The sequence below is a fragment of the Hibiscus syriacus genome, unplaced genomic scaffold (genome assembly GCF_006381635.1).
Source record: "Hibiscus syriacus cultivar Baekdansim isolate YM2019G1 unplaced genomic scaffold, ASM638163v2 tig00110321_pilon, whole genome shotgun sequence".
Classification (NCBI taxonomy): Eukaryota; Viridiplantae; Streptophyta; class Magnoliopsida; order Malvales; family Malvaceae; genus Hibiscus; species Hibiscus syriacus.
In genome coordinates this window covers 1,276,057-1,303,521 of record NW_024062680.1, presented here as the reverse complement: position 1 = coordinate 1,303,521, position 27,465 = coordinate 1,276,057, and the positions used below count along the sequence as shown (strand labels likewise).

General features: G+C 34.1%; 4 protein-coding genes across 6 annotated transcripts; 2 read left to right on the top strand and 2 right to left on the bottom strand.

Moving 5' to 3' along the window:
- Positions 1 to 3,872: 3,872 nt before the first annotated feature.
- Positions 3,873 to 5,436, top strand: LOC120117670 (CBL-interacting serine/threonine-protein kinase 6-like). Its single transcript, XM_039137910.1, has one exon. The coding sequence runs from the start codon at positions 3,972 to 3,974 to the stop codon at positions 5,265 to 5,267; it is 1,296 nt and encodes a 431-aa protein (XP_038993841.1). The 5' UTR covers positions 3,873 to 3,971; the 3' UTR covers positions 5,268 to 5,436.
- An 8,465-nt stretch (positions 5,437 to 13,901) lies between these two features.
- Positions 13,902 to 26,389, bottom strand: LOC120117673 (40S ribosomal protein S12-2-like). Of its 2 annotated transcripts, XM_039137915.1 has the most exons (7): positions 26,378 to 26,389; positions 24,226 to 24,234; positions 15,422 to 15,460; positions 14,552 to 14,843; positions 14,310 to 14,375; positions 14,058 to 14,126; positions 13,902 to 14,004 (listed from the first exon to the last, which is right to left on the bottom strand). In XM_039137915.1, exons 3-6 carry the CDS (start codon positions 15,427 to 15,429, stop codon positions 14,073 to 14,075), a joined length of 420 nt encoding a protein of 139 aa, XP_038993846.1. In that variant the 5' UTR covers positions 15,430 to 15,460; positions 24,226 to 24,234; positions 26,378 to 26,389; the 3' UTR covers positions 13,902 to 14,004; positions 14,058 to 14,072. The 2 variants fall into 2 exon arrangements, with proteins under 2 accessions (XP_038993846.1, XP_038993845.1); XM_039137914.1 differs by lacking the exons at positions 24,226 to 24,234; positions 26,378 to 26,389 and adding an exon at positions 15,640 to 15,691 and having other exon boundaries at positions 15,422 to 15,463.
- LOC120117671 (replication termination factor 2-like) lies at positions 17,152 to 18,531 on the bottom strand. Its single transcript, XM_039137912.1, has one exon. The coding sequence runs from the start codon at positions 18,419 to 18,421 to the stop codon at positions 17,390 to 17,392; it is 1,032 nt and encodes a 343-aa protein (XP_038993843.1). The 5' UTR covers positions 18,422 to 18,531; the 3' UTR covers positions 17,152 to 17,389.
- On the top strand, positions 19,686 to 26,779 carry LOC120117669 (FIP1[V]-like protein). Of its 2 annotated transcripts, none has more exons than XM_039137908.1 (9): positions 19,686 to 20,579; positions 22,022 to 22,272; positions 22,528 to 22,654; positions 22,733 to 22,801; positions 22,927 to 23,064; positions 23,290 to 23,391; positions 23,492 to 23,823; positions 23,963 to 25,580; positions 26,002 to 26,779. In XM_039137908.1, the coding sequence occupies exons 1-9, from the start codon at positions 19,764 to 19,766 to the stop codon at positions 26,545 to 26,547; spliced, it is 3,999 nt and encodes a 1,332-aa protein (XP_038993839.1). In that variant the 5' UTR covers positions 19,686 to 19,763; the 3' UTR covers positions 26,548 to 26,779. The 2 variants fall into 2 exon arrangements, with proteins under 2 accessions (XP_038993839.1, XP_038993840.1); XM_039137909.1 differs by having other exon boundaries at positions 26,013 to 26,145.
- Positions 26,780 to 27,465: the final 686 nt, after the last annotated feature.

Genomic DNA, 27,465 nt, shown 5'->3' with positions numbered 1-27,465 from the left:
ATATGAGCTAAATTTGTTAAACAAAATTTTATAAGGTAAAATACATAAATGGTCTCTCGATTATACGATATTGCTTTGTTGAGTCTCCTATCTATTAAAAATTATAAAATAGTCCCTCAACTATAGGGCATTGTTTTATCGATTCCTTCAATTATTAAAAGTTATAAAATGTTCACTTGATTATTCATATGTTCCACACTCTTACTTTTCCGTTAAAAAATTGGCGACCGTCTGAGACGGAGGTTAACTTATTGATTGATATATGATAAAATCTGATCTCAAAATTGTTTTAGTTGTATTTTATAGATCGAATGTCCATTTACATTATAGCACTGAGCATGTGCTTGAAACATCATGTTGTCGAGCAAATGCTTGAAAACAAGGACAATATCAGTAGACATCATTAAAATATGATTTTACTATATCTTAGTCAACTTAGACGAGCACAAGTTTTTATACAGAAAAAGATTTTTTTGGAACAAATGAATAATTGGGTGATCATTTTGTAACTTTTAATAGCCGTGGGACTCAACAAGATATTATCTTATAATCAAATTATCATTTTATAACTTTTAATAGTCGGGGATAATTAGTTACTATTTGTGTAATTTACCCTTTTTAATTTATATATTAAATGTGTCAAGTCAACAATTTGTTAAGAGTATAACGACAATTAACCTTTACAGATAACATCTTAATTAAATAAAAATAAAAGTGATTAAATATTTATGTTTTTTAAATTTAATGATAAAAGATATACAAAATTTAAATGAAAATGGTCAATGTTGTAGTTTAGCCTTAATTGATGCACGCCAATTAAATAGGAGGAAAAGAAATTAGATGAAGATTCCCTGGGAAGGTGCTAGGAACTGATTATGGACGGCTGTAGACTTGAGTGGTGCAACCATTGCGCATTGGCCACTGTAAGCGGTGCGTGATATCAATGAAGTCAGCACTTTATTTCCTTTTTGGCGGCCACGCCAACCTTTAACTACCAACCATAAGAAAAATGCCAAACAAAATAACAAAAAATAAAATTAACTCCTGAATTTTCAATATTTTAAAAAACATTGATTAAATCAAAGTAAAATCGTATTAATTTAATCGATTTTCATGTTAATCAAAATTTTATTTTTTTAAGTTTTATTCAAAAATAATAACTTAAGTATTGATAAATTTAAAACAAGTTTATTTTGTTAGATATATTTTACTTTTAATCTTTATTTGTTTTCTTTTTGGAGATTAAAATATAAATATTAAGGTTTAAATAGGTATAAAATATCTCTAACGTCCCATTAAATAATTTTTTATCCATGCTCATTTTTTAAAGTATTTTAACTTAAAATATTTATTTTAGTGAAAAGAACCATATTTTATAGCATTGAAGGTTTGTTGGTTAATCGTTTCCGTCAAATGAATTGACACTTTTATCTTAAAATAAACATTAGGATAAAAATTATAATTTTTTTTTAATTAAATTAACTATTTAGTTAAACATTAAAGATATTTTTTTATCATTATACCTTTTAATTGTCATAAGTCATAGGTGAGATTTGAGCTTAAAATTAAATCAATTCATTAATCAATTTCGAATTGAAATAACTTTTAACAAACATTATTATCATCCGTCAAATGAATTGACACTTTTATCTTAAATAAACATTAGGATAAAAATTATAATTTTTTTAATTAAAAAACTATTTAGTTAAACATTAAGAGATTTTTTTATCATTATACCTTTTAATTGTCATAAGTCATAGGTGAGATTTGAGCTTAAAATTAAATCAATTCATTAATCAATTTCGAATTGAAATAACTTTTAACAAACATTATTATCATTATTTAATTGTTCATTAATTAAACATTTCAGTGTTTGATCAATTAATGAAATTAAATTTTAATTGAATCGATTAATTCAATTTTAATTAATCAATGAATATCCCTAAATTTATTTAATGTTTGGATTATTTGTTTTAAAAATAATTATAATTATGTTGAAAAATATTTTAAAGGAATTATGTATAATTTCTTTTTCGATAAATTTAAAATGTATATAAGACAATGTGTATTTAGAAATTCTTAATCATTTAACAATAAACGAACTTATATAAAAATTAAAGTTAGGTACGTTGTTTCTATCTAGTAATGGATGACTTGATAAGTGTTGAGAGTCTTTATAATATTGAAGATAAATATAAATTTGATTAACTAAGTACCATAAATTAACAAATAAAAAATTGATATTTGAATCTACAGACAGCAGTGGACTTTACAACTGCAGCTTGGGTGTCGTCTTCTTCGTATTTATGATAAATATATGCCAAATTATCATGTGGAAGTAATGGAATATATGATATTAATTGTTTAATTGTTTTTAATTAATTCAACAGTCCTTATCAAGTTTTAATCATTTCATTTTGAAAAATATTTTATTCCAAATACTTTAACTATATATTTTCTAAAACGAATTTATAGTATAAATTAATTAAAGATCTCTTTATATCACAGTAAATAAATTTTCAGAAAATATTTTTCTTATTAGTCGATATTTGATTCAAGTAAAATAAATTAATCAAATATAAAACTAAGTACAAGTCAACGAGAAATATGTTAATCTTTGTAAAACAACTAACTATATTTTTTTAGTAAGATATTTTCTCTACACGTTTATTATTTTCTCTAATTAATTTACGCTGATATAAATAAATTTGAAAAAAAAAATTAACTCACACCGGTATAAATAAACTAATAATTTTTTTTCTTTCAAATATGTGACATATCAAACATGAAAGCTTAAAGAAAAAAATAACTAATTTATACTGATATAAATAAATTAATAGTATTTGTACTGCAAACAATACTAATTAAATTATTATAATATTGTAAAAACAATAGCATTAAATTTTGTATATTAAATAATATTATGTATTATATTTAGTATATATAATGTATAATTTTTGAAAAATTAATCAAATAATAAAAATTAATTTACACAAAATCTTTCAAACACAAAAAAATAAATAGAAAAGTTATTTTCTCAAAAATATAATTCACTTTACAAAATATATATTTTGAAATATATTTTTAACAAAGAAATCGACTTTAAATATCAAGTAGTTGAAAATTATTTAAAATAAAATTGTAAAATATTTTTATTTTTATTATAATTATGTATCATATTTTTTTATAATATTTAGGTATAAGAATTAAAACATATATTTAGAAATTGAACTTGAAATTAATAATTATATATATAATGTTTTTACTATTTAATGTATTACCATTTAAATAGATATATGTTTACATATGGAATGATAAAATTTAGTATTTATAACTAAAAAAAACTTTTTACGGTCAGCTCGTCGTATGATTAACCCAATAGCGCAAAAGGCTATCAACCCAATAATCACATTTTACTCTTCTGGCAAGAGTTCAGTGTGGATTGGGACTGAAAATCGTGAAAAATCTTTGCACGTGTAATAATCCTATTGCCTCAATCGCCGCCAAACCTCATAAGACTTCATGTCAAGCGGGCTTCTAAACTTAACCGTTGGATCAATCTAGGGTTAAAATGGGTGTCCCAGCGCTGTATAAATGATAACGTTTATGCATTCATCCACGTCCAGAAAAAAAAAGGCAAAAGCTTCTATATCCTGACATTAGAGATAGAGCAAAGCTTTCGTGTTTTTCTTTATTTATTTTTCCAAAAAAAGAGAGAGAAAAAAATCTCTGTGGGGAATGCGGAGAGATGAGAGGAGCATCGTTGAGAACGTCTGAGTTTTGTGGTCTTTCAAAACGGTCCATCGGTGGCCGGAATTGTCACCGGAAACACGTTGAAGACGGGTGATCCATTCGTTTCTCATACGCATAAAAGGAAGAAGAAAGACCTTAATCTCATTCTCTGTTTATAATCGTCTGTTTATTTTAAATTATATCTTTCAAGTAATTTCTATAGATCTACCTTATAAAAAATGGCGGAGAAAACTAAAACCGATCAACCGGCTTTTCTCCATGGAAAATACGAGCTTGGTCGAATGCTTGGTCACGGAACCTTCGCGAAAGTCTACCATGCCCGGCATCTTCCGACGGGGAAGAGCGTTGCCATGAAAGTTGTCGGCAAAGAGAAGGTGATTAGAGTCGGGATGATGGAGCAGATTCAGCGGGAGATTTCCGTCATGAAGATGGTGAAACATCCCAACATAGTCGATTTGCATGAAGTAATGGCGAGTAAATCTAAGATTTACTTCGCCATGGAACTCGTCCGAGGCGGCGAACTCTTCTCTAAGATAGTCAAAGGCAGACTCAAGGAAGAAACTGCCAGAGTTTATTTCCAACAACTCATTTCCGCCGTCGATTTCTGCCATAGCCGCGGGGTTTACCACCGTGATTTGAAGCCGGAGAATCTGCTCTTAGATGAAGATGGCAACCTGAAAGTCACTGATTTTGGACTCAGTGCTTTCTCGGAACACTTGAAACTAGATGGGTTATTGTACACAACGTGTGGAACACCTGCTTATGTTGCCCCTGAAGTCATCTCTAAGAAAGGATACGACGGATCTAAAGCGGATATTTGGTCTTGTGGGGTGATTCTTTATGTTCTTCTCGCTGGGTTTTTACCATTTCAAGACGATAACTTGGTGGCAATGTATAGAAAGATTTACAGAGGCGATTTCAAGTGTCCGCCGTGGTTTTCCTCTGAAGCTCGCAGGTTAATCACTAAGCTTTTAGATCCCAATCCAAGTTCACGAATCACTATATCAAGGATCATGGACTCATCTTGGTTCAAAAAATCCATCCCTAGATCTGTTAGAACCAAGGAAGAGCTTGAATTCGAAGCTTTCAATGGCGACAAATCATCAAAGCCCGAGACTTTGAACGCCTTTCACATCATTTCTTTGTCTCAGGGATTCGATTTGTCGCCGTTGTTCGAAGAGAGGAAAAGGGAAGAGAACGAGGAGCTAAGATTCGCTACGACTAGGCCGGCGAGCAGCGTTATATCGAGACTAGAAGAGGTGGCCAAATCGGTGAAGTTCAACGTGAAGAAAAGCGAGTCAAGGGTGAGATTGCAGGGTCAAGAGTGTGGAAGGAAAGGGAAATTAGCGATTGCCGCTGACATATTCGCCGTGACGCCATCGTTTTTGGTGGTGGAAGTTAAAAAAGAAAACGGCGATACACTTGAGTACAACCAGTTTTGCAGTAAAGAGCTCCGACCGGCTCTTAAGGACATCGTCTGGACGTCGCCGCCCGATAACCCGACACCCGCTTGATTTATCTTCATGGGATTTTTTTTTTTTTAAAAAAGAGGACGTCATGTTCTTTAATCAGATCTTTTATCATTTTTCATCATGTATTCGTAGGTCTTGGTTGTTTGTGCTAGGAATTATGTAAAGAATCATTTGACTAAGTTTATTGTTTCTACCCATCTTATTATGCTAATCTTTTCATGTTTGGCGTTAATCATATTTTCAATTTAAATGTGTCAATTTACCTCGTTATTAAAAGAATTGTTGTTCTTAAAGATTATAAATTCGAGTATTAATGATTGTAAGAGTAATTGCGTGTTTACTATAAATTGATTGAGATTATTTAAAATAGATATTATTTTATAATTATTTTTAGCTTAATAAAAAATAATATTATCAATTTAAATTTATTAATAATATTATAAAAATAAATAATTAAATTATATAAAATAAAGTCCTAAATTTCAGCCTACTAGATTAGTTCCAATTCATCTCTTTGAATTAGAGTGATATAATCAATGGTTTCTTATCACATCACTATCCATATAAGCTCTTTTGCATTGCCGTATCCAAATTTACAACTTTTCTAAAGCTAATCAAAGTCGAAAACACTTACCTTGTTCTTAATATGTCCACTCTGGCGACTTTCACCCCACAATTAACTTTATTTGCAAAGTCTAAATAAAATTGTAGACTAAAACATGAAAAATTTCATTCCATTTTGTTTCACGGCATCGATTACGACGGTGTCTCAATTATTATTGTTCCTACGGCTACAATTATTCCACCGAAGATTTGTCTTTTGGCCGCCTTAATTAAAAGTCCCCATCTTTTGTTTCGTCATCTATTTGCTAAGAATCTTCAATCTAATACTATGGGTCCCTTGAAAGCATACAGGTGTTTGGTAGAGAGAGACTAGCCATCGTCATCTTGGAAAATATGCGAAAAAAGCATATAGTACAAGGACCATCTGTGCAATTTCTCCGGTTTTGAGTACTGTCAAATATGAATGGATTCAAATCGACAGTCCTAGATGACCCATACACAAGCAACTTGATTCTCACCACTGCCGAACAATAAAACTCAGCGTGAGTCAGAGCTGTTTATGTGGTCCTCAACTGTTGGGTTTGCCGGTCTGAATCTGGAACAGATAGATCGACTTCTTAACTGGAACGGTTAGTTTGTAGAACGATTCAGCAATCCTGGATTCTGTCAGTTAAGCTCGTGACCCACTTGTCGTATATTGTGGCTCTTTCCTGCATATATATATTCCAACCAAGAGAGGTTGGTTCAACCGGTAAAGTTCCACTTTTCATACCAATACATCTATGGGTTTCAACGCCGTTCATCTCTCCTACTCGTTAACGCTATTCATAATATATAAAGCGAGTACGAATCAAATATCTTTAGTAGATAAAAAAATGATGGTTATTTTTAAAAATTTTGAATTCAAGTATAACATCAAAGATTTGAACGTTCGTTGTCAACTAATTAAAAATCTTTTAAATAAATATTATTTAATGATTAAATCAAACTAATATATATATATATATATAGTGCAAGAAGTGGAGAGTTAAGACCGGAAAGGATTAAATGTAAAATGAAGGAGATCTCGTGACATTTCTCAAAGACGATCTTCTATGTATAAGATTCTAACTATTCATGTTAACTTTTTTAACTTCACAAGTTGGGTTAAAAACGATTAAATGTCTCTTTTTTATATTTATTTTTTAATTATAAATTTTATTTTTTACACAAATTAAGAAAATATTGTTATTATTTTAATTTATCAGAATTTGATCTTTGTAATTAAATAAAACTACGCAATTAATCGGATTGTTAATAAACACAATAACTTAAATTACGAAATTATCTTATATACAGGCAAGTCTATTCATTTTCATGCTACGGAATTTTTTTCTTTTTTTAAACAATTCTTTTTATGAGAATTTCGAACATTAACTTAAACTACCTAGGAATGCCGCGAAATTAGTCTATTCTTTTTCTTTTCATGACACAGAATTATTTTTTTATAAATTTTAAATTTAAATTTAATCTTATCTAAACGGAATTGGAAAGGATTTATTTAAAAAAAAAGGAGAATATTCCAACGAATTTGAAACCTATGATTCCTGCCACGAAATTATCTTATATACAGACAAGTCTGTTCAATTTCATGCCACGGGTCTAATCTATTGTCTAAATAGGTTTCAGATATAATTTAAGTTTAAGGTTTTATATCTTAAAATTGAAAGTTTATAGTTAGGATTTAGAGCTTTAAATTTTTGATATTAAAATAAAATTATGTAAAATATTAACATAACTTATATATTAAATAATAATTCTTTTCAGTTATAATCATACCAGAAAAAGTTACACCAAACAACTCGACTGAGTTTAACTTAGTAATATGTTCAAGTATTCAATAACCTTTAGTAATAGGAATCTGGATAGTATAAACATTATTATAAAAAAAAATAACCAAACAATTGCAATACTGTTGGCTCAGGTTGTAAGGGGAAAATGGCTATTCCATTCCCCTCAACCAAACATGTGTTAATTCACACTTCAAAACTACGTATGAATCATACATGCATAGTAGATATATCTCTTCCATTAACACTGATTCTACCTTCAACTTCTTCATGTCATAATTCCGATTGCTATTCCAACTGCTGTCACTAACTTAATCCAAAAATGAATATAAACATTCTTGTTCCGACTCCCAGAACGCGACACAATGTACTGCATTACCGACATTGGGTTTGGTTTTGTTCTACCCTGTCATTATGAAAAATTCAGCCATAAGGGAAAAGTAGCTTTTGGTTTTCAGTAGTGATGTTACTCCATGCAAAAATCCGGTATCACCTTCACATTCCGAGGATGAATTACTGAGACGCTTCCATGAGGATAGCAAGCTACTCGAATTCATATCGAACGTTTCTTTCTCCATCAAGGATTGTGGGGAACACAGCATTATGATTACAAATAAAACATAAGCCAACGCACCATCAAACTAAATGGGAGCATTGTCTATAAAATCAGAGATAACTTCTGCAACAAGAAAATCATAAAAAATAATTCCATTATATATATAAATGCCCTAGCAAAACCCTAAAAGAAAAATATTTGTCATCATACGAGGCTCATTCATATACAGATATATATAACCTGAATTAGTGTAACTTTGAGAAATATAGTTGATGGAACAGTATCTGGCTACACTGTAACTTTGATTTAACTAAGAAAATTTCATGGAATATTTAGCCATGTTGTTCAAATGCATGTCCACAGCTTTGAAACGTAAATCAGATCAAATTATCAAGGTGATTAATTCACGCTTTTTTCGTAATCGGGCATTTATAATATGGCAATTATAGGTGTTTCTGGTGCAACATGTCTTTAGCCAGATGTGGGGAATGCCTGTTCTTCCGGAGCATCAAAGGAACTATAAGTCTAAAACTAAACAAGAAAAATTGAATGTGAGTTAAAAAGTTACACCATGATCAATGGTCATGTATATATGTTTCTCAAAATTTATTTATTTATTCAAAGAGAAAAGAAAAAGAAATAATTGTTCATCATCCTAAGTCTTATGCAAATATATGTGGCCTCCAAATAATAACATAGACTTCCAATTTTCAGCTTTACCTCTTGTTTGCATGGTTATACAGTCAGAAAAGGAGGATGAAAGTGATTAACACCTACCACATTTGTACATATGAAATAATATGAATTAGGGCAAAATGTTCTCAATGCTAATGCAATTGTTAACTTGTAAAGATCTAAAACGACGATAAGTGTCCATAGGAATATTTTGAATTCACCCAAAATTTCTATCAATTTCTACCATGTATCCCATTCTTAACCTTCCTCTAACATAAAGGATTCCGAATCCCGCTTTTTACTTCTAGTATTAACCAACTGATTTTCGAGTCCATTTATTCAAGATTAGAATCTAATCATCTGACAATGGTTGTCTAAATCTCTATCCGTATTAGCCCCTTTTTTTCATACATTTAAATATAGTTCAACATGTACAAGAGACTAATAAACGACAATACCTAATGATTTGAATCAAACATATAAACTATTGACTTAGATGGTATAGTGAGGGATTCTATCACTGGTAGTTATACTCTAAACGGAACTTTTCATAATCCTTTACATCTTAGTCAATAATTTATGTGGTTGATTCAAATCATTAGTGATTGTTGTTTAGAGAATAACTTTCATCTCACTCTAGCCTCCATGCATGCTGAAACTAAGATATACTAGCACCAAAATAACCTCGAATCAAAGAATCTAAATCTTTTACAAGACATTTTCAATTACTTGAACACATAAGCCTCTTGTTTTAAAATATAATCTTTAAGATATTCATGAATGGCCGAATCAAACGCTCAAGATCTGCTCCAGTATAAAGGGGGATATCTCAAGTTCAAGCCAAAGTCACATTGTATGGTCATAGATTCCCTTAGTTGGAATCACTAGAGTCCTTTGCTTTTTTGTTAGAAGTATGCAGTCATTTCAAATTCAAAGATGTTACTCGATACTATACATGCGATTCATGAATGTAAGCTTAACTGTTATGGGTTGTTTACCATTTATGCGCTAATTGAAGAAAGATTAAACCAAGAAATAGGCTTAAATCCTCGATTCAGACATATGGGATGACCTCTTTGTCTACATTGAAGACCAAACTCTCAAGCAATCACATTAAATTTAAACATCATATATGTGTGTGCGTCAAACAAAAACAAGCTGAAAGGAAATTAAAAATGGTTACCTGGATGATGTAACAAGTGTATAATTGAGACAGTTCGTTGCTTCACAAATCACAATAGCAAACAAAGTAGTTAATATGCGAAGAATTGAAAGACATATTTACTACAAATATGTTAAAGGACCGGATTTTATAGAGAAGCTCTTCCTGAAAAGATGGGGAAGTATGAAATTAAAGCAAAATTCAATTAATGAATGAAACCCTAAATTGCATCTGGAAATTTCCTGCTGCCATACGTTCAACGATGAATGAAGAACAGTGAAGATTTGCAGAAAAATAAGAAGAAATATGACACTCCTATGGCTTTTTGCAATCCCAAGTATAGTTAAAAAGGTTCAGCAGCTAAGACAATAAAATAAAAAATAGAAACAATTATCAGAATTTTAAAAAAGAAAAACCCAGAAATTATCATCTTTTACTTGTTTTCTTGGATTCACATGCGAGGTCAAAATTCAAGCAAACAACAGCAGATACCGTCTTTACGGAAAAACTTTTGAGATAATGTTCTGAAAGAAATTAATTCACGAGCTAATGCACTCCTAAGATTAATTGCTCAAATAGGGTGAAATCTACAGTGTTGGCCGTAGGTCGCTATGCACTCCAGGCGACCTTGTAGGTCGCCATGCACTCCGGACGACCTACCATTATTCAAACAGAGAGAATGAACGTGAGAATGAACGTGTTGCATGGCACATGCACGTCCCAACACATAGGTCGCCATGTCCTTCGGGCAACTTTGTAGATCGCCATGCCCTCCGGACGACCTACCCTCGCTCGGCTTCCCTCGGTTTCCCTCGCATAGCTCGTTCGGTTGCCCTCGGATGCCCTCGCATAGCTCGTTCGGATGACCTCGGTCGGATGACCTCGGATGCTCTCAGATGACCTCGGTCGGATGGCCTCAGTCGGATGGCCTCGGATGCCCAGCGTGTGCGACCTAGTAGGTCGCCCGGAATGCATGACGACCTACGGCCAACAATGTGAATTTTACCTTATTTGAACAATTAATCTTGAGAGTATTTTATCTCGTGAATTAATTTTTTTTCAGAATATTATCAAAAAAAAATTTGCCCCGTCTTTACCGTGCATGGTGTCCATGAATATGTAGAGGGTTTTAAATAAAGTGGAAAATTTGAAGAAACCGAGACGGATTTCCTCTCAGATAGGAACAGTAACCAGGCGTACTATCTTCTAAGAAGTATTTCGTTCTCTCTTCTAAGAGAAAAAGGACCATCAAAAGTCTCGCTTTCTTTCAACGCTTCCGTCAAAGAATTCTGGTTATTTTAATCATTGAAATATTCCCAATAAAACAAGAGTAGTAAAAAAACAGTACTGTTGATATATACATAACGCCAACAAAACATGTATATACCGATCACTTCCTTTCTGAGCTTTTATCTCTTTTCCAACAGCTCACCATGTTAAAAAAAAATTGGGGATTTGAATGTCTAGCTGGTCAAACAAACGAAAGGGCTTCAAAGAAGTAAAATGCTTATATGATTTGTGATGACATGCAGAAGAAGATGAAGAGCTGATGAGGGGAACACAGAGCAAAGAGATGAGGTAGCTGACAAAAGAGAAGTGAGCAACCACAGGAAAAGGAATGCCTTTCGCATACTATTGCCTGCGATTGCTCTCTCTCTTCTGTCAGTCTTTCTTTGTTACTGCATGTCCCTCTTCTTCTTCTTCAGAAGTGATCATCCATTTCTTACCCTCATTCGCTAGATTGCCTTCGGACAAATTGCTAAAGATTCTTTTGAAACCAACTCTCAAAACCTGGGAAAAAAGAGAGAAAAGTATATTAAAATAACTTTTTCAGATAGCTCCTTCTTGAATACATTATATGGAGATCTGAGACTGAAACCATATCTCATTTGCCCGTTTTAGGATGAGATAAAAGGGGAAGAAAGAGTTGGGGTTTTCCGTATAATCCAATGAATCACTCCCACAAGAACCAAAAAGTCTTAATTATATCATGTATTCCATTCAAAACCTTATTTCTTTTTCTTCATAATTTCACTTTAAGTCTTCACTTTCTCTTTAGATTTTCCCCACCCGCTGTATATAGCAATACTACTCACTTTTGTATTTCATTGCGCCTCTACACGCCAAAAAGAGAGATGTAAAGTACACAGACAGAGAATAATACAGTGGTAGTACAATTTTGATTTGAAAACCGTCAAGGTTCCCAATGAACTTTATCCACTAAATCATATGTCCAATCATTACTCGACACGTAATCAAAATGATCTCGCTGTCTACTTTATTTTTTTTTGTCATGCATCATATCTTCATTTTTAAAAATTAATAAAAAATAATGTTAATTTTAAAAATAATCATTTCTATTTGAGAGAAAAAAAATACTATGATCTCTATTTTGTCCAAATAATTGACAATAAAATGATGCTTAATAAAAAATAATTGTTTAAAGTGGTGTTTAAATTTTTTTACGGCCAATTTAGATGTTTAATATTATAAACATTATTATTTTAGGTATCTCGACCTTAACGATCATTAAAAATCTTCATTAAGTGACATATATCATATTCTGATAATTTTGAAAATGTTATTTAAAAAAACCTTAAACATATTATTATTAAAAAAATCTATTTTTTTTAAATTACAAAAAAATCCAAATCCCTAAAAATTCCTAAAATCAACCCTTAAACCTTAACTCAATTTTACCATATACATTTCTGGCCACGACCATCGACGACGATACCGTCATTGCCTTCTCCCTTTATAATCGTCATCACCAATATTGTTTCTCGTGTCATCAAGTCTTGTTCGGGTCGCGAAATGTCACGATTTTTTCTATCATGTCTGTGAATTTAAATCACGATTGGGGTTCTTTGGTGGTTGTTTGTCGGGTGACTAGTTGTTGGTTTGAGGCGTGATTGAGGATAGGTTCGGCTGACGACTGACGTGGATATAAGGATTGAAATTAAAGTTTTCAAAGTTTGGATTTTTTAATATTTGATTTTTTTGAGTTTTTACCAATAAAATAATAATTTTTAATTTTTGAAAAAGATAAAAATCTTAAAACTACTGGAACATGACATGAGTCACTTAACGTAGTTTTTTAACGACTGTCATGGTTGGGCACCTAAAGTGATAACATTTGTAACGTTAGACACCTAAATTGACAGTAAAAATATTTAGACACAACTTTAAGAAAACGGTATAATTTGAATACTTTTTTTACATAGTTTAAAGTGATTGCAAGATATTACTTATATAATATTTTCTTTTAACTATTGGCAATGCTCGCACACCTCATAAATACAATGAATTTAAAACCTCAAGAGAGAACAATATTTCCTTTCAACTACTAAGATATATAAACTTTTTAAAATTACATATTAAGCGCATGAATTATAATTATTTTGTCAATTGTTGAAGAATGTTGGGCATTTTGCCAAGGGGGTCTTGGTCCTCCTGGATTTGAACGGTGGTAACTGAAACAGAAACCAAAGGCAATACCATGCAAGTTGACTTTATCAAGACACGACCGCTATTGCAGCCATTTGAAGGAGATTGTTGCCAGGAAAATCATAGCAATGCAAGAGAAGTATTGGAAGGATGCAATTGTATATTTCTTTCAATTTTACTACCTTTCTTTTTGGAAATGAATATATGGAAAGAAATTAATATTGCTTTACCCATATACATATAGTGTGATTGAGCATAGCAATGTTTAAAGCTTCCTTTTTTGTACTATTTGATGCATTGATTGCTAATGAAATAAAAACTAAAATTTCTAATAAATAAATACTTATAAACATATCGATTTAAATGAGATACTTTAAGCCACTTCAGCATTTTGTATAATCCACGTAAGCATCTGAACAAAAAATGGGTTTTTTCCCAAAACGTAAAAGCATATCAATTGAAAAGAAAAAGTAACATACTTCAGAAACACCAAGCAGTTCAGAGCATTTAGAGAAAAGATAAAACTTTTTGTTGTTTACTATTAAATATCATAAAATGACAAAAAGAACTCAGCAGACATCTACCAAAGTAGAAGTAAACCATCCTCTAATCGCTTAATCCTTGTGCTGCTGAACAACTTCAACAGCCTCGTGTTGCTCACCATAATCCTGCATGAAAGAGATGATAAACCAGGACTATTATAAATACCTATACATGGCTTAACTGTTGACAATATTGCCAGACAATATAACTTATCTAAGGTGAAAATATGACAAACAGAAAAAAATGGTTTGACCAAACAATATTGTGCGAATAAAACAGAATGTATTTCCATGTATATACGTCCATACCTTGACAACTACGCAAGAGCATCCAACTACCTTCCTTGCCTTGCCCTCGGAATCTATCTTGCACAACTGCATCCAGATATGAAGCGCAATTAGCATTCGGAACAGAAGTAATCTCATTCAATTTGGCAGAATAGTTTGTAGTAATATTCACCAATGACCAAAGTGGTCTTGTTGAGCAAGTAAAAGATGAAGGATAGAATTATCTTATGTTGAAATAAAATAGGCAAGGATATTTTACTTACACCAGCCCACTCTCCCAGAGTTTTTGAACTAGGTGCACGTAGCACTTTAACATTATGGTCAGCACAGAGTGCCTTGACCAGTTTAACATAATCTGGCTGGTCACAGTCCTCGGCCAAAACACAAAGATGTGCATTGTGCTTTTCAATTGCCTTGGCAGCTTCGTGTAAACCACGTGCAAGACCACCATGTGCTTGCGACTTCCTAATCACAAGGGGCAAGGCTGAGTTGATGTCCATTGGCTCACCAATGGCAGCTGCAACCTCAGATGGAGCAGCGACTGCAACTTCCTCTCTGCAAATTCATCAGCCAAGAGTACATCATAAATATTTGAAATAATAAAACCAAAATCTAATAATGATGAGATCTCTCAAAAGGAACATATAAAGACATCAGACGGGGGGAAATAATAGGTTTAGAAATTTTGTTGCCAAAATCATGCCTTAATTAGACATGACCTCAAACTGGACACAGGAAATAATTTTTACAACTACACCATGAACAAATAAATGATCCGCCTGATCTAAAATAAAACATTAACTAAGCTTCTTATTTTCCAACAAATCTGGAAGAAAACAAACAACAATTCATACAGCTTAACAAGTAGGCAAATCATCGAAAAATAAAACACAATGCAATCCTTTCAACACACAAAGATACCATAAGCACATTATTCCACACTAAAGCAAATTAAACCCAACGTATATATAGCGAAAATGCAAGAAGCTTGAAGTGATACGATGTATGGAGGCGTTAAAGCAAACCCAGACGTAAATCTAAACGAAACGAATATAATATTCATTTAGAGAAATAAATCTAATATTCAATTAACATGGTCCTGAACATTTATATATGAAGAAGATGACACATACCCGGACATTTTTGGGCTGAAATTGGGATCGAAGCTTTAGCTTTCCGGTAAAAGGAAAAACAGAACCGAAAGAAATGCAACTTCGAAGGCCTATTTAGCTAATATAACGCTGAAAACTACAAAACAAATGTTTCGTTCATCAGAAACATTAAATCAACGGAAGAAAAACAATAGAATAAATTGGTATGAAGAGGATTAATACCCGAGAGAAGATGCTAACCTTAAGAGCGATAAAAATGAAGAGCGGCGATATCTATTCTTCTTCGGCTGGGTGGAGGAGGAATATCGAGGGTTCTACTGAAGTCGAGAAATTTATAACGCAACCCTATTTTCTAAATCTATGATGGGCCGTGGGCTGATTTTCTCATCGCTCCTCTTTGGACAGGAGTAGCCTTTTGTTGTTTTTGTCAGCCACGACCAATTCATTACTTTATTTTTAAGTTTTATTCACAATTTAACCTCCTAAATTATATCCATTTTAATAATTTGGTATTTCTTTTATCATTTTGATAATTAAATTATAATTTTAACCTAATTTAATTAAAATAATATTAATTTATAATAACACATCATGATATTATACATTTTTTATATTATAAATAATATCAAGTATTTTATTCTTATTGAACCTTTACAATTTTATCGTCTCGAAAATTCTAAATAGCTGTTGGATAAACTTAAGTGAACTGAGATAGTAAAGTGAGTAAAACAAGTTTCGAAGGGGAAAAAAGTATAATTCACGAGAGAAACGTGGATTAAACCTTATTTTTTCAAGGTATGATTTACATGGTAAATTCAAGTTTGCCTTATAGAGATTAAAAATAGCTTCAGTCATCTAAAAACATATGTTATGGATATTTCTTCTGTTTCCTTAATATCGTAAGCTTTAACTTCGTTTAAGAATCAGAAAATTACAGGAATTGGTAAAGGATTACTTTGCAATCGTATAAGCTAAGTGATATTTCGGCATTTGGGTCGTATAATCTAAGCCAAAACGGAATAAAAAACAAAGAAAATAAACCCAATATTGTAGGTCGTGACTATGGGAAAGAATCGGGCTAACCCCTTTCAGTGACAGACTTTGTTGAGCAAAGCTTACTGCACCCAATTTTACTAATTATTATTGAAATAAGAGAGGATGTATAGGGGTGACAAATCAAAATATACAGACTTTGCAAGTACAACAAAATACAGCACTTCGTTCCCTCATGAGAAGGTGAGAAATGAAAACAAAAACCATGCTGCCAATGATTCTACGTGTACATACCCTATACCACTGTATCATACATACAAATTGCACCAACTCTTCATTTTTTCTTAGTACTTGTCCGAGAAATATCCGGACATATGCACGGGGATGCACGAGAAAGCTTTAAAATAATAGAACATGTAAGCGCCAGATGCATCTACCACCTTGAATACGAGTAACATAGCAATTAACATGCGACGAAAGCTATAGCATCAATGAACATAAATGGAGAAGATTGATTGCAAACTGACATGATAAACAACGTAACAGAATCATTCATCCAACTACAGCACCATCAATTGATCTTTGAACTCGAATATTCCATCAGAGGATTCATCCAACTTGATATACTAACCAAGATGCAAAGCAGGATTCATCCAACTTCATGACTCTACTAGCAGATATTATTTATAGGAACATGACTCAAATTTGCAAACAGCATAATTTAAAGATAACATTGTTTGAAAATCCACCACAACAAATTAATAAAGCATATTAATAGTCATTCACTATTGAAATTACATATTTACCAGATTTCTAGGTTTAAACAAGTACAACTCAATTCTGCTTCAGAAAATAAGGAAAGTGCAATTCAAATCTGATTCAGTAAAGAAGTGATGATGTAATGTGGGCCACAAGTTGTTTAGCCTTATTTCTTTTGATTACTGTTGTTTTTCTTCTTACCCACATCACACCTTGCGATGAATCAATCTCATCTCATCAATTTCGACCGAGTGGGAGTGATCTACACATATAAGTTTCCTTAAAATCTGTCTTCTTCGAAGAAGTAAATATGGAAGCATAAACTTCCTTGGTAGCATTTGCCGGTGCCACATCCAAGGCTCTAAACTTCTTCACCCCACCATTACTCAATTTCTTTCCATTGTCAAGTTTTCCATTCCCTTCCAATTTACCACAATCCTTCCCATCCACAACATCAATACCCCTTTTCTTCTTCTTCTCCATGGTGGTTTTAGCTTTCTCTTCCTCCATCCTCTCCCTCAATGCCACCACCTCCTCCTCACTTCCATTAATCACCATCTTATCAGACTCCACAAACTCCTCGTGACAAACCAAACAAGCTGATGACTTAACCTCCTTCAAAGCCTTAGCACTAACAATATGACCACAATTCTTCAACGCAAAAAACTTATACTTCCCATTGAATTCAAGCCCTGTTATCGGGCACTGAAACTTGGCACCATCAACTGCATCTGATTTCTCCCCGGGAATCATCGACAACTTAATATTAATCATATCTTTCAAACCCTTTATATGCCTAAACTCTTTGGGCAATTTCTTACCCAACATCGCTTCAACAAGTGCTTCCTTATTGAAAATATTCCCTAATTTATCAATCACGCAAGGTTCTCTCAAAGGTTCATAAGATAAGGCACAATTGAGCCACTTACCAAGCCTTTTCTCATTAAGATCGATTTTATCGGGCTTCTTTTCCGCGTACATCTTAAGATAACAGTCGCGGGACTCGGCTCCAGTGGCGCCGCCATCGCCTCCGCCTCCAGAGATGCGGGGGAGAAGAGAAAGGGTGGAAAGATGGGTAATTTCAGGATTCGGGAGAAGGGTGGAATCCGAGAGGGGTTTTCCATTGAGGGCAAAGTAGAAGGAGGAGATGGATTGCGGATTCGGAAGGAGAGAGGATTTGAGGTGGCGAAGGGTCAGGGTTTGTGTGGATTCTAGGTTTACAGTTAGGGTTCGGTGAGTCGGGGATCGGACAAAAATCTGTAGCTGCATTTTTAGGGGAATTTTTTTTTTGGGGGGAGGGGGGGGAACAGGGATCGATTAGTGAAATTTATCAGGAACTTGGAATTATAGGCTTATAGCTATGATGGCGGTGGCGAAAACGGCGGTGGATCAGTGTTTTGTGATTTTCACAGTAGGAATTAATTAAAGAAATAAAAAGGACATATAGATGATAGAAGGATGCTTGAAAGAGGAATTAACCCAGCTTTAGGCCCAATATTGAAAAACATGGCCAAGGCCTAAGATTAACCCCAACAAATATTTAAAAAAAGGTAAAATACATCATAAGTCACTTAATTATTAATAAGATCATAAATAGATAGTTTAATTTTAAGTTATATACATATTATTCAATTAATCGTTTATAACGAATAAATCACTCTCATGTTAAAAATAAAACAATGATTAAAGTTTTAATTATTATAAAATTATTTAATTATTGAATATAACAGTTATGTTACCATGTTTTGATCATTATAATCAAATCCTTTAAATATAACTGAAATATAGCATATATTATATATTTAATAATGTAATGACTTATTATAATAATCAATTAATTGAATAATCTATTTATATTTTTTAAATTTAACGAGTATTCATAAGATTATAATAATGTGATGACTTCGATATATTTTATCAAAAATATTCATCATCTCAAATTTCATTATACATTTATCAAATTAGTAATGTGTGTTACCAAACGACTGCAATGATAAAATAAAGTGTTGCTTTGTTTAGAGGTAGCGAGTTTGAGTAACACCTGTTCATAATTATTTTTAACTAGTGACAATACAACGCCCTTCAGACGTGATTGTTCAAATCTAATATTTCTAGAGAGAATAAAATTTTCTTTAACCATAAAGGTAACTTGATGAATTTAATTAAAAGAATATTTTACATAAATATTTTCTTATAATTATCATCTACTATTTTTAAAAAAAATTACAATACTTACTTCTATTACAAAAGGAAGCATATGAAATAAGATATCATGTATTATATTTGAAAAAATATTTAATAAATATGTATATTTAAATAATACTGACAAATGGATCAAAAGAGATGAATGAAACAATAACTCTTTTAAAAATGTTAAATTATTATTTATTTTAAAATTCTAAACCTAGACTTGATAACCTTTATGAAAAAGCCAACACTGGAATTTAGAGAAATAGTAAAAAAAAAAAGAACTCATGGAAATATGTACTATAAATGGCTTTATGCCATTGAATAAAGCAGAAGGAAGAAATCACGCCAACATTATCAATCGAAACTCTTTCCATAGAGTCTCTCGTTTGCCTTTCTATCTTTGTTTGTTAAAGGAATTCCGATGGAAGAGGACGATGAGTTTGGAGATCTTTACACGGACGTTCTCAGGCCATTCTCATCAACAACCGAAGCAACGTCGTCCGCATCCGTTGCTCCTCAGCCACAACAGCCTTCTCCCGCAGCCACACATCTCCACCGTACGATTGATCTTAACCTTCAATCTCAAGACGACTGTAATACCCTCTTCGGAGCTTCACCTGTAATCCACTCCGGCCAAACCCTACACCCATTTAAATCAATTCCTCCTCCAGCTGCCCCTGATGCTGCAGCTCCGGATTCGATCGCTTCCACAGAGTCAGCTCCCGAACCGATGGTTATGGATTCTAAAAAAGAACTGGCACATGAAAAAGAGGTTGAATTTGATTTTGAAGAGGGGGCTAGTAATGGAATTGGGGATATCGGCTCAAATGATCCGTTAATCCCGGGTTTAACCGAAGTGATTTGCCAGGAAGACTACGATAAAGGAATTCAAGGCAGCCAGGCGGAGGCCGATGGAGAAAGGGATGATTGGGATAGTGACAGCGAAGATGATCTACAGATAGTATTAAACGACAACCACCACGGACCGATGGCTATGGAAACAGTAGGAATGATGGGCGAAGATGAAGACGACGAAGAAGATGGGGACCCGCTTGTGATACTGGCTGATGGAGATGCAAACCAAGGGGCTGGGGAGCAAGAATGGGGAGAAGGAGGGCAGGCGGCGGATGTGGAGAAGAAAGAAGGCGGAGAAGCAGGGAAGGCTACCGGCGGGAGTGGAGGAATTGTCCTTGCACCGAAAATTGGTTACAGCAGTCATGGGTACCATCCGTTTAAGGTCAGTGTGTTAACATGTTGATGCTGGTGTTCTTGTTAAACAAATTGGAAACAATTAGTAAAGGAAAGGGGTTTTTGTTTGTCATATGCCCCGACTGTTTGATGAAACATTAGGATTAATTTAGTATAGTTATTGGTTTGTAAAGTTGTACAGATTGAAATGATAAATAATAGTCAGAAGATTTGACTGTTGATTACATTGTGACTTTTTATGTTTCAATATCATATATTAATAATGGAGATTGTAATGTTCAATCAGAAACCATTATGCTTATCAATGATATCTACCATCCAGTCTGTTTGGCTAGCCTTTGGCTTTGCTCGTGGCAGGCTCAGAAGCACTTCCACTGATATTAATAGGAGAACGTTTCTGCTTCACTCCGAATCTCGCTTACTTCAAAGGGATTCAAACATTTTTCATGTATTGTCGGCTGATGCAGTACTAAGTTGTAAGTTGTAAGAAAGGGCTCTTTAATTAATCTTCCTTCTGATCCTAAGCTTGAATTAAACAACTCCTTAAAAAAACAGAAAAAAGAAGAAGAAATTTCCGTCATAAGTTTTAATCTCTGAATTTTATGGAGCACATTATTTAATGGTCTCAATAGTAAAACCTTTGTAGACGAGGTACACAAATACAACCACAGTTAATGCATTTTCAGATATAATGTGTGAAGATTACTGTCTCCTACATCTATAGGAGCTTTTGAAGATGAAAATTTATGTTCAGAATTTTTTATTTATCTGTGTCAAGTAATCTGTGTTCAAGAGCAACTCCAGATATTTATGCAAAGAAAAACTGCAAACAGCCTACCAATGAAAGAGATGAACCTTTAGCCGGTAACATTGTTCTCAGCAAATTGAACGCAAAATGTTTTCTGTTTCTTGAAATGCAAGTTCAAGTCAACTGCTCAATTTTGCTGAAACTACACTTGTCTTACCTGTTTGAAACCATTTTCAAACAGCAGTGGATTTGATTTAACCCAAACCTTGACATTTTGTTATAGAGTTTAAGTTACTTCCAGTTCCAGCTTGAGATTTGTTATTGTAATCGCCATCTTGGTTGCTCTTAAATTCTGCTGCAACCTTGTTAATTATATTATAAGCTGTTCATGTGCCATTTATTCCTTGTTTTGGCTTATTATATCGTTAGCTTTATGTTACAATCAGTGTGTCGTTTGATATCCTTGTTTCTTGATGTGTATACTATAAAGTGCATTTCTTGTTTGGCTAAAGAAATTTTGATTTGGCTGTTTCATTAACTTAGAATGAACCTTAATCTTGAATGTGTTGTCGAGGTTCTGATTGACTGTCTGCTGTAAACTTTTATAGAGGAAAAAAATTCATTGCTGGATGATCATCCCATTTCTTTTATTCCGGTCTTATGGCCGCTTGTTCACTTTGGTTTCTGATTAATGCTGTGATCTATTTTCTGCTACATGGCAGTATGTAAGACCTGGTGCAGCACCAATGCCTGGAGCCACTGCAGGCGGTTCTGGAGGAGCCCCAGGTCAGGTTTCTCCAATGATGGGTGCCATGGCTGGTCGTGGTAGAGGTGATTGGAGACCATCTGGAATGAAAGCTGGTCTTCCTATGCCAAAAGGTTTCCATCCTAATTTTGGAGCATCTGGCTGGGGTAACAACATGGTGGGACGAGGTTTTGGTGGCGGGCTGGATTTCACGCTTCCTTCTCACAAGTAATTGCTTAATTTTCTATATTTATGTTATTATTCAATGGTAGTTGATGGTGTTAATTTTGATCTTATTATAATAAATGATTTTATTTTGGCTTTTAGAAGCTTATAGTGCAGAGAAAATTTACTTGTTCTAAAGTGCCTTTGGCTTCTGTAATGCTTGTTATATATATGTTTTTTCTAATATCATGTTCAAATCTCTTAGTTTCACTGTTTTTCTGCCCAACTGATTTTTTTACTGATCCTATGTGGTTTCAGGACTATATTCGAAGTCGACATTGACAGTTTTGAGGAAAAGCCATGGAAATATCCTGGTGTTGATCTCTCCGACTTCTTCAACTTTGGTCTAAACGAGGACAGCTGGAAAGATTATTGCAAACAACTGGTAATTATTCATTTTTGATGACTCCTTTCATTACTGAGGGAACTAAGGTCTAAGTGGTTGGACTGTAATATATTTTAGGAACAACGCCGCCTGGAGACAACCATGCAAAGCAAAATTCGAGTTTATGAAAGCGGGAGAACAGAGCAGGTAATTTGGTGTTTATTTATATCTGGAAAATGTTTCCTTTTAATAGTAAAATATTTGGATTGGAGGCTTGACTTCTGCAGCTCTGCTATTGCTATTGAGGGCATTACTTTCTTGGTTTCTTCTAGGATTATGATCCAGATTTGCCTCCAGAATTGGCAGCAGCAACTGGGCAAGTGGTTCCAGCTGGTGCTTCTAATATTGTAAACTCAAATGGGGGACAAAATGACATGACAAAAGTAGCTGCTCAAATGCGGCCACCACTAGTAAGCTTCATTTTTTGGTTTTACATTGCACGCATTATAAATTATAAAAGCAATCCTTTTAGATGTTGTAGATACTTTAATCATACTTATATTTTCCCGTTTACCATGATTAGGTGTCCAATATCAACCAAGTATTTATCGTGTGTAATGAATAATTTGATGCATTCTAGACATGTTGCACAATTTCTTTATATCTATTCAATACCTTTTTTTTAACTGTGCCAGCCAACTGGAAGACCGATACAAGTGGAGGGAGGTTCTGGGGAACGCCTCCCTTCCTTTGATACTCGGCCACCTCGTATCCGTGATTCAGATGCAATCATTGAGGTTAGCTGTCAAACCTTGTGTCAATTGCACTTAGCCAAGTCTTATTTAGTATATATATGCTGCTTATGCAAAATTATTTTACTCTCAATTGTGTAAACAGATTGTCTGTCAGGATTCTCTAGACGATTCCTCCACTGGCAATGGTGTTGAAGACCGGACAGAAAATGATCTGCCAGTAGAGGATCTTAGAGGAGATGTTGCGTCTGAAGCTGAGATTGTACGCAAAGATACTGAATATTTTAATGGTTTTCCAGATGCTAGTAAAAATCGAAAGGAGCTAGTTGGAAGGACTGTGAATTTTGTTCATAATGTGCGTGAAGACAATGAGGCTTTCCCTTTCCCTGTGGACGCATCACGTCCATATGGTCCTGGATCCAGGGGTCAGGGTCCTATGGATCCTAGTGAAAACTCAGGCAGCCTGCATGACGAGAGGTATGAAAATGAAACTTTAATTAATTTATTGCCATTTCTTTTGGATAAGGTTTTTAATATTATTTAACATCAATATTGTTGCTTTCTTTTCATTTCTGATTTAATTGTTCTAATGTTATTAATCCTCTCCTTAACACAGGAGTCGACAGGGAAGAGCACATAAGAAGTCTCCATGCATGACACCTATTCATGGTAGATGGGATCATGTCCATGATGCCGATGAGGAAGAATCTATTGAAAGCATGGATGATAAATCTCCTCTTGTAGTTAGAGATCCCAGGGAGTTAAGGGTGGAGGCAAAGAATGATGTTGATGAAGAACTTGAGCCAGCTGATGGAAGCCCTGGTACAGAAAAGGATGAGCTAATAAATGGCACCCATAAAGATGAGAGTTCACTTAAACCCATGAAAACTGAAAAAATAAGATCTGAAGTAGAGCATCGGAAGCTTCGAGAACTTGACAATGATGAGGATACTAGGGCTGCAAGAAGTAGTGAAAACAGCAAAGCAAGATCCGGCAGCAGCAGAGATTATCAGAAGTGGCAAGATGGTTCTGAGGAAGTTGTTCAAGGTGAACATTCTTCTCGCATTGGGATTGTCAAGAAGCATCTTGATGGACATGATCAAATTCGGAGAAAAGAATGTGACGGGGGACACGAGGTTGAAATAAATCGCATGGAAGGTAAACCAGGAGAGGATTCTTATCCTCTCAGAGACTTTGACGCTAGCTTGTCACGGAATATGCATGTTAAAACAGAAGGTTCCATTAGGCGAAGGGAGAGTGACAACCCTGATGGTACTTGTCGGTGGAGAGAAGATGATTTGAATGGCAGGACAAATAGAACTGAGGACTTAAGGAAGAGAGATCGTGATATTGAAATGGGTTATAGGAACAGGGCTAAGGCTCGAGAAAGTGAGAGGAGTGACAAAGATGATTATCCACCTAGAAAACAATTGGACAATGGCAGTTATAAGGATGTCAGTGCAAGACATAGGGAAAGAGATGATAATTTGAAGAGTAGGCATGAAGCAGCTGATGATTACCACAGCAAAAGAAGGAAAGATGAAGAATATCTGAAGAGGGACCATGCAGACAAAGAGGACATCCTGCATGGACGTAGAGAATCCAGCAGCAGTCGCAGGAAACGAGAAAGGGATGAAACCTTAGATCCGCGTGAGATAGATGAGCAACTAAGAATAAGAGATAATTTTGATGAACATCAGTCAGCTCGGCACAAGGATGAGGTTTGGTTGTACAGAGAAAGGGTTGAGAGGCAGCGGGAGAGGGATGAATCGCATAGGCTAAAGCAATCCCATGATGGAAGTTTATCAAAACGGGAGAGAGAAGAAGTACGAGGTACTGTGAGGAGTGGCCGTGGTTTGGAAGACAAAGCTTGGGTTGGCCATACCAAGGGAAAGGATCAATATAAAGTTTCTGAAAAAGAATACCAACTCAAAGAGACAGTACAGCACAGTGAACAAGTAAAGAGAAGGGATTGGAATGATGATGAAAAAAGCCAAAGAGGGCGTGAAGATTTGTATGCTCGTGGACACCAATTTAGTAATTATGAGAGAAAATCCAGGCAGGAAAGGTCAAGCACTCAGAGTGACCATGCTGCCAATGCTTCAGATAGCCAAAAGGGGTATGAGAAGAAACATAAAGAAAACACTAGGAGGAATAGCCAAAAGGAGAATCCAATCACTTTGAGTTCTTCCAGGAAAAGCCAAAAAGATTTAAGTGGTCACAACAATGAAACGGTATGTTTTGTAGACTCGAGGACATAATGTTTCTTTAGTAGTAGGAAGAAAAACTCTACGGCATTTTCAGGAAATGTGCATATATATAAGGATAAATCTTCTGTCGAAAGATGGTGCAGTTTCTTCATAGAGATTCTGGATTTAATTACTCTTATCATTGTTGTTTTTGAAACATCTTTTAATCAATATCTGTTAAGAATTTGGACTGTGTCTCGGTACCAGCACAATTTTCATGTCCCAGTTATTTCTGTTAGATTGAGAGTAATTTTATTCCTCAGTAAATCTTTAAGTCTATAGACAAAAATACTCGTATTTCTACTTTCATATTAACATGCAAAGGTTGTACTTCTGAAAGAAAATGATTAGTTCATCGATAAAAATTGTTATTATTGGTATTATTATTACTCTTTGCCTTGCCTAGGGCTTGAAAAGTGATGAGAAGAACCCAATACAGCATAACTCTTTGAGAAAACGTAGAGAAGATGCTTCCTCAGATGATGAACAGAAAGAGTCAAAACGAGGGCGTTCCAAATTGGAACGTTGGACAAGCCATACTGAGAGGGATTATAGTATCAACAGCAAGTCATCAGCTTCCTTGAATCTCAAGGAGATTGAGAAGATTAATAATGTGGTATCTTCTGAATCTAACAAAATTGCAGAGGAACCTAGTAAGTCGGTTCAGCTTGCTGAGAACCACTATCCTTCTCTGTCTGACAAAAAAAATGTTAGTGAGCCAGAGATCAAGGATGCTGATACAAGACCATTGGAGGATCAACACCTTGTGACTGTCGAGAAACTGAAGAAGCGAAGTGAGAGGTTCAAACTTTCAATGCCCAAGGAAAAAGATGCTGCGGAAATAAAGATGGAGAGCGAGATACAACCTTCAGTCAAGAATGGTGGAACCCCTGTAGATTCAGAGATTAAACATGAGAGACCTGCTCGAAAACGAAGGTGGGTCAGCAACTGATAGTGGAATAAGCAACCTACATTTTTGCTACGTGCGGTATACTTTGAAGTGGCCACTATATGGTTCCCAGGATGAGGATTTAACACAGTTACTTTCATACTTTGTATGCTATTGTAACAATGCTGCTGCCAAGTACTTTTTTTTAATCTTTCCAAAAGTGTGTATACATACACCAGAGAATGTAACATTAAACTAGTCGAAAATGGTGCCACATATTCTATTTAGAGTCGAATTGAGATGTGTGCTGTTCATCTGGATTATCTACGGTGTGATGAGGGTCACACCTGAGGAAGTATTCGACTGTATAAAGTTGGCAGCATCATGAATGAGCAACTTGTTCTGATGCTCATAACTTTTAATTCTGATAGCTTTGAAGTTTGAATAAAAAGCCTGGTGCTAACCATTGAGGAGAAAGAAGAGACTTTGCATTTGCAGTGGCTGGAGAAGATACATGAAGGTTTTGGCATGGATGAAAGGTTGGTACATTTATTTGTATTAGTATTACCAGCTTAACTAAATTATATTAAATTTCTCACCGTTCATTGTTTTTCTTACATTTCTTAAAATGTGCTCTTTGTTTCTTAAACTGCTACTGTTTCATGTTCTGTTGTCAGAAAAATGACAGGAAAAGTGCAAAACAGAAACGTAAAACACGTTCTTTCTATTTCCATTCATGTGCTCGCAAAAGAACACCTAGCACAATTAGATGATGCCGAAGTTCCATTAAACGACTATTAAAAATGCACAAACAGAAGATGGTCTAGGTCAGAGACGAACACATAATTTTATATTAAAAGCGAATTTATAAAATTTTAGGGGTGAATTTATGAAAATTTAAAGGATGAAAACATATTATCAATAAAAAGTACAAAGAAAATATTTAAATTATATAAAAATTTTAAGGGGTGATCATTTCCG

What these genes read in the sequence shown, in the direction of transcription:
- LOC120117670 (XM_039137910.1), top strand. Translation starts at nt 3,972, where the DNA reads ATGGCGGAGAAAACTAAAACCGATCAACCGGCTTTTCTCCATGGAAAA.
- LOC120117673 (XM_039137915.1), bottom strand. An exon ending in CTCTGGGAGAGTGGGCTGGT is followed by an intron (nt 14,376 to 14,551) that starts GTAAGTAAAATA and finishes ATCTGGATGCAG; the next exon opens with TTGTGCAAGATAGATTCCGA. An exon ending in GCTCTTGCGTAGTTGTCAAG is followed by an intron (nt 14,127 to 14,309) that starts GTATGGACGTAT and finishes TCTTTCATGCAG; the next exon opens with GATTATGGTGAGCAACACGA.
- LOC120117671 (XM_039137912.1), bottom strand. Translation starts at nt 18,421, where the DNA reads ATGCAGCTACAGATTTTTGTCCGATCCCCGACTCACCGAACCCTAACT.
- LOC120117669 (XM_039137908.1), top strand. Translation starts at nt 19,764, where the DNA reads ATGGAAGAGGACGATGAGTTTGGAGATCTTTACACGGACGTTCTCAGG. An exon ending in TTCACGCTTCCTTCTCACAA is followed by an intron (nt 22,273 to 22,527) that starts GTAATTGCTTAA and finishes ATGTGGTTTCAG; the next exon opens with GACTATATTCGAAGTCGACA. An exon ending in CTCAAATGCGGCCACCACTA is followed by an intron (nt 23,065 to 23,289) that starts GTAAGCTTCATT and finishes TAACTGTGCCAG; the next exon opens with CCAACTGGAAGACCGATACA.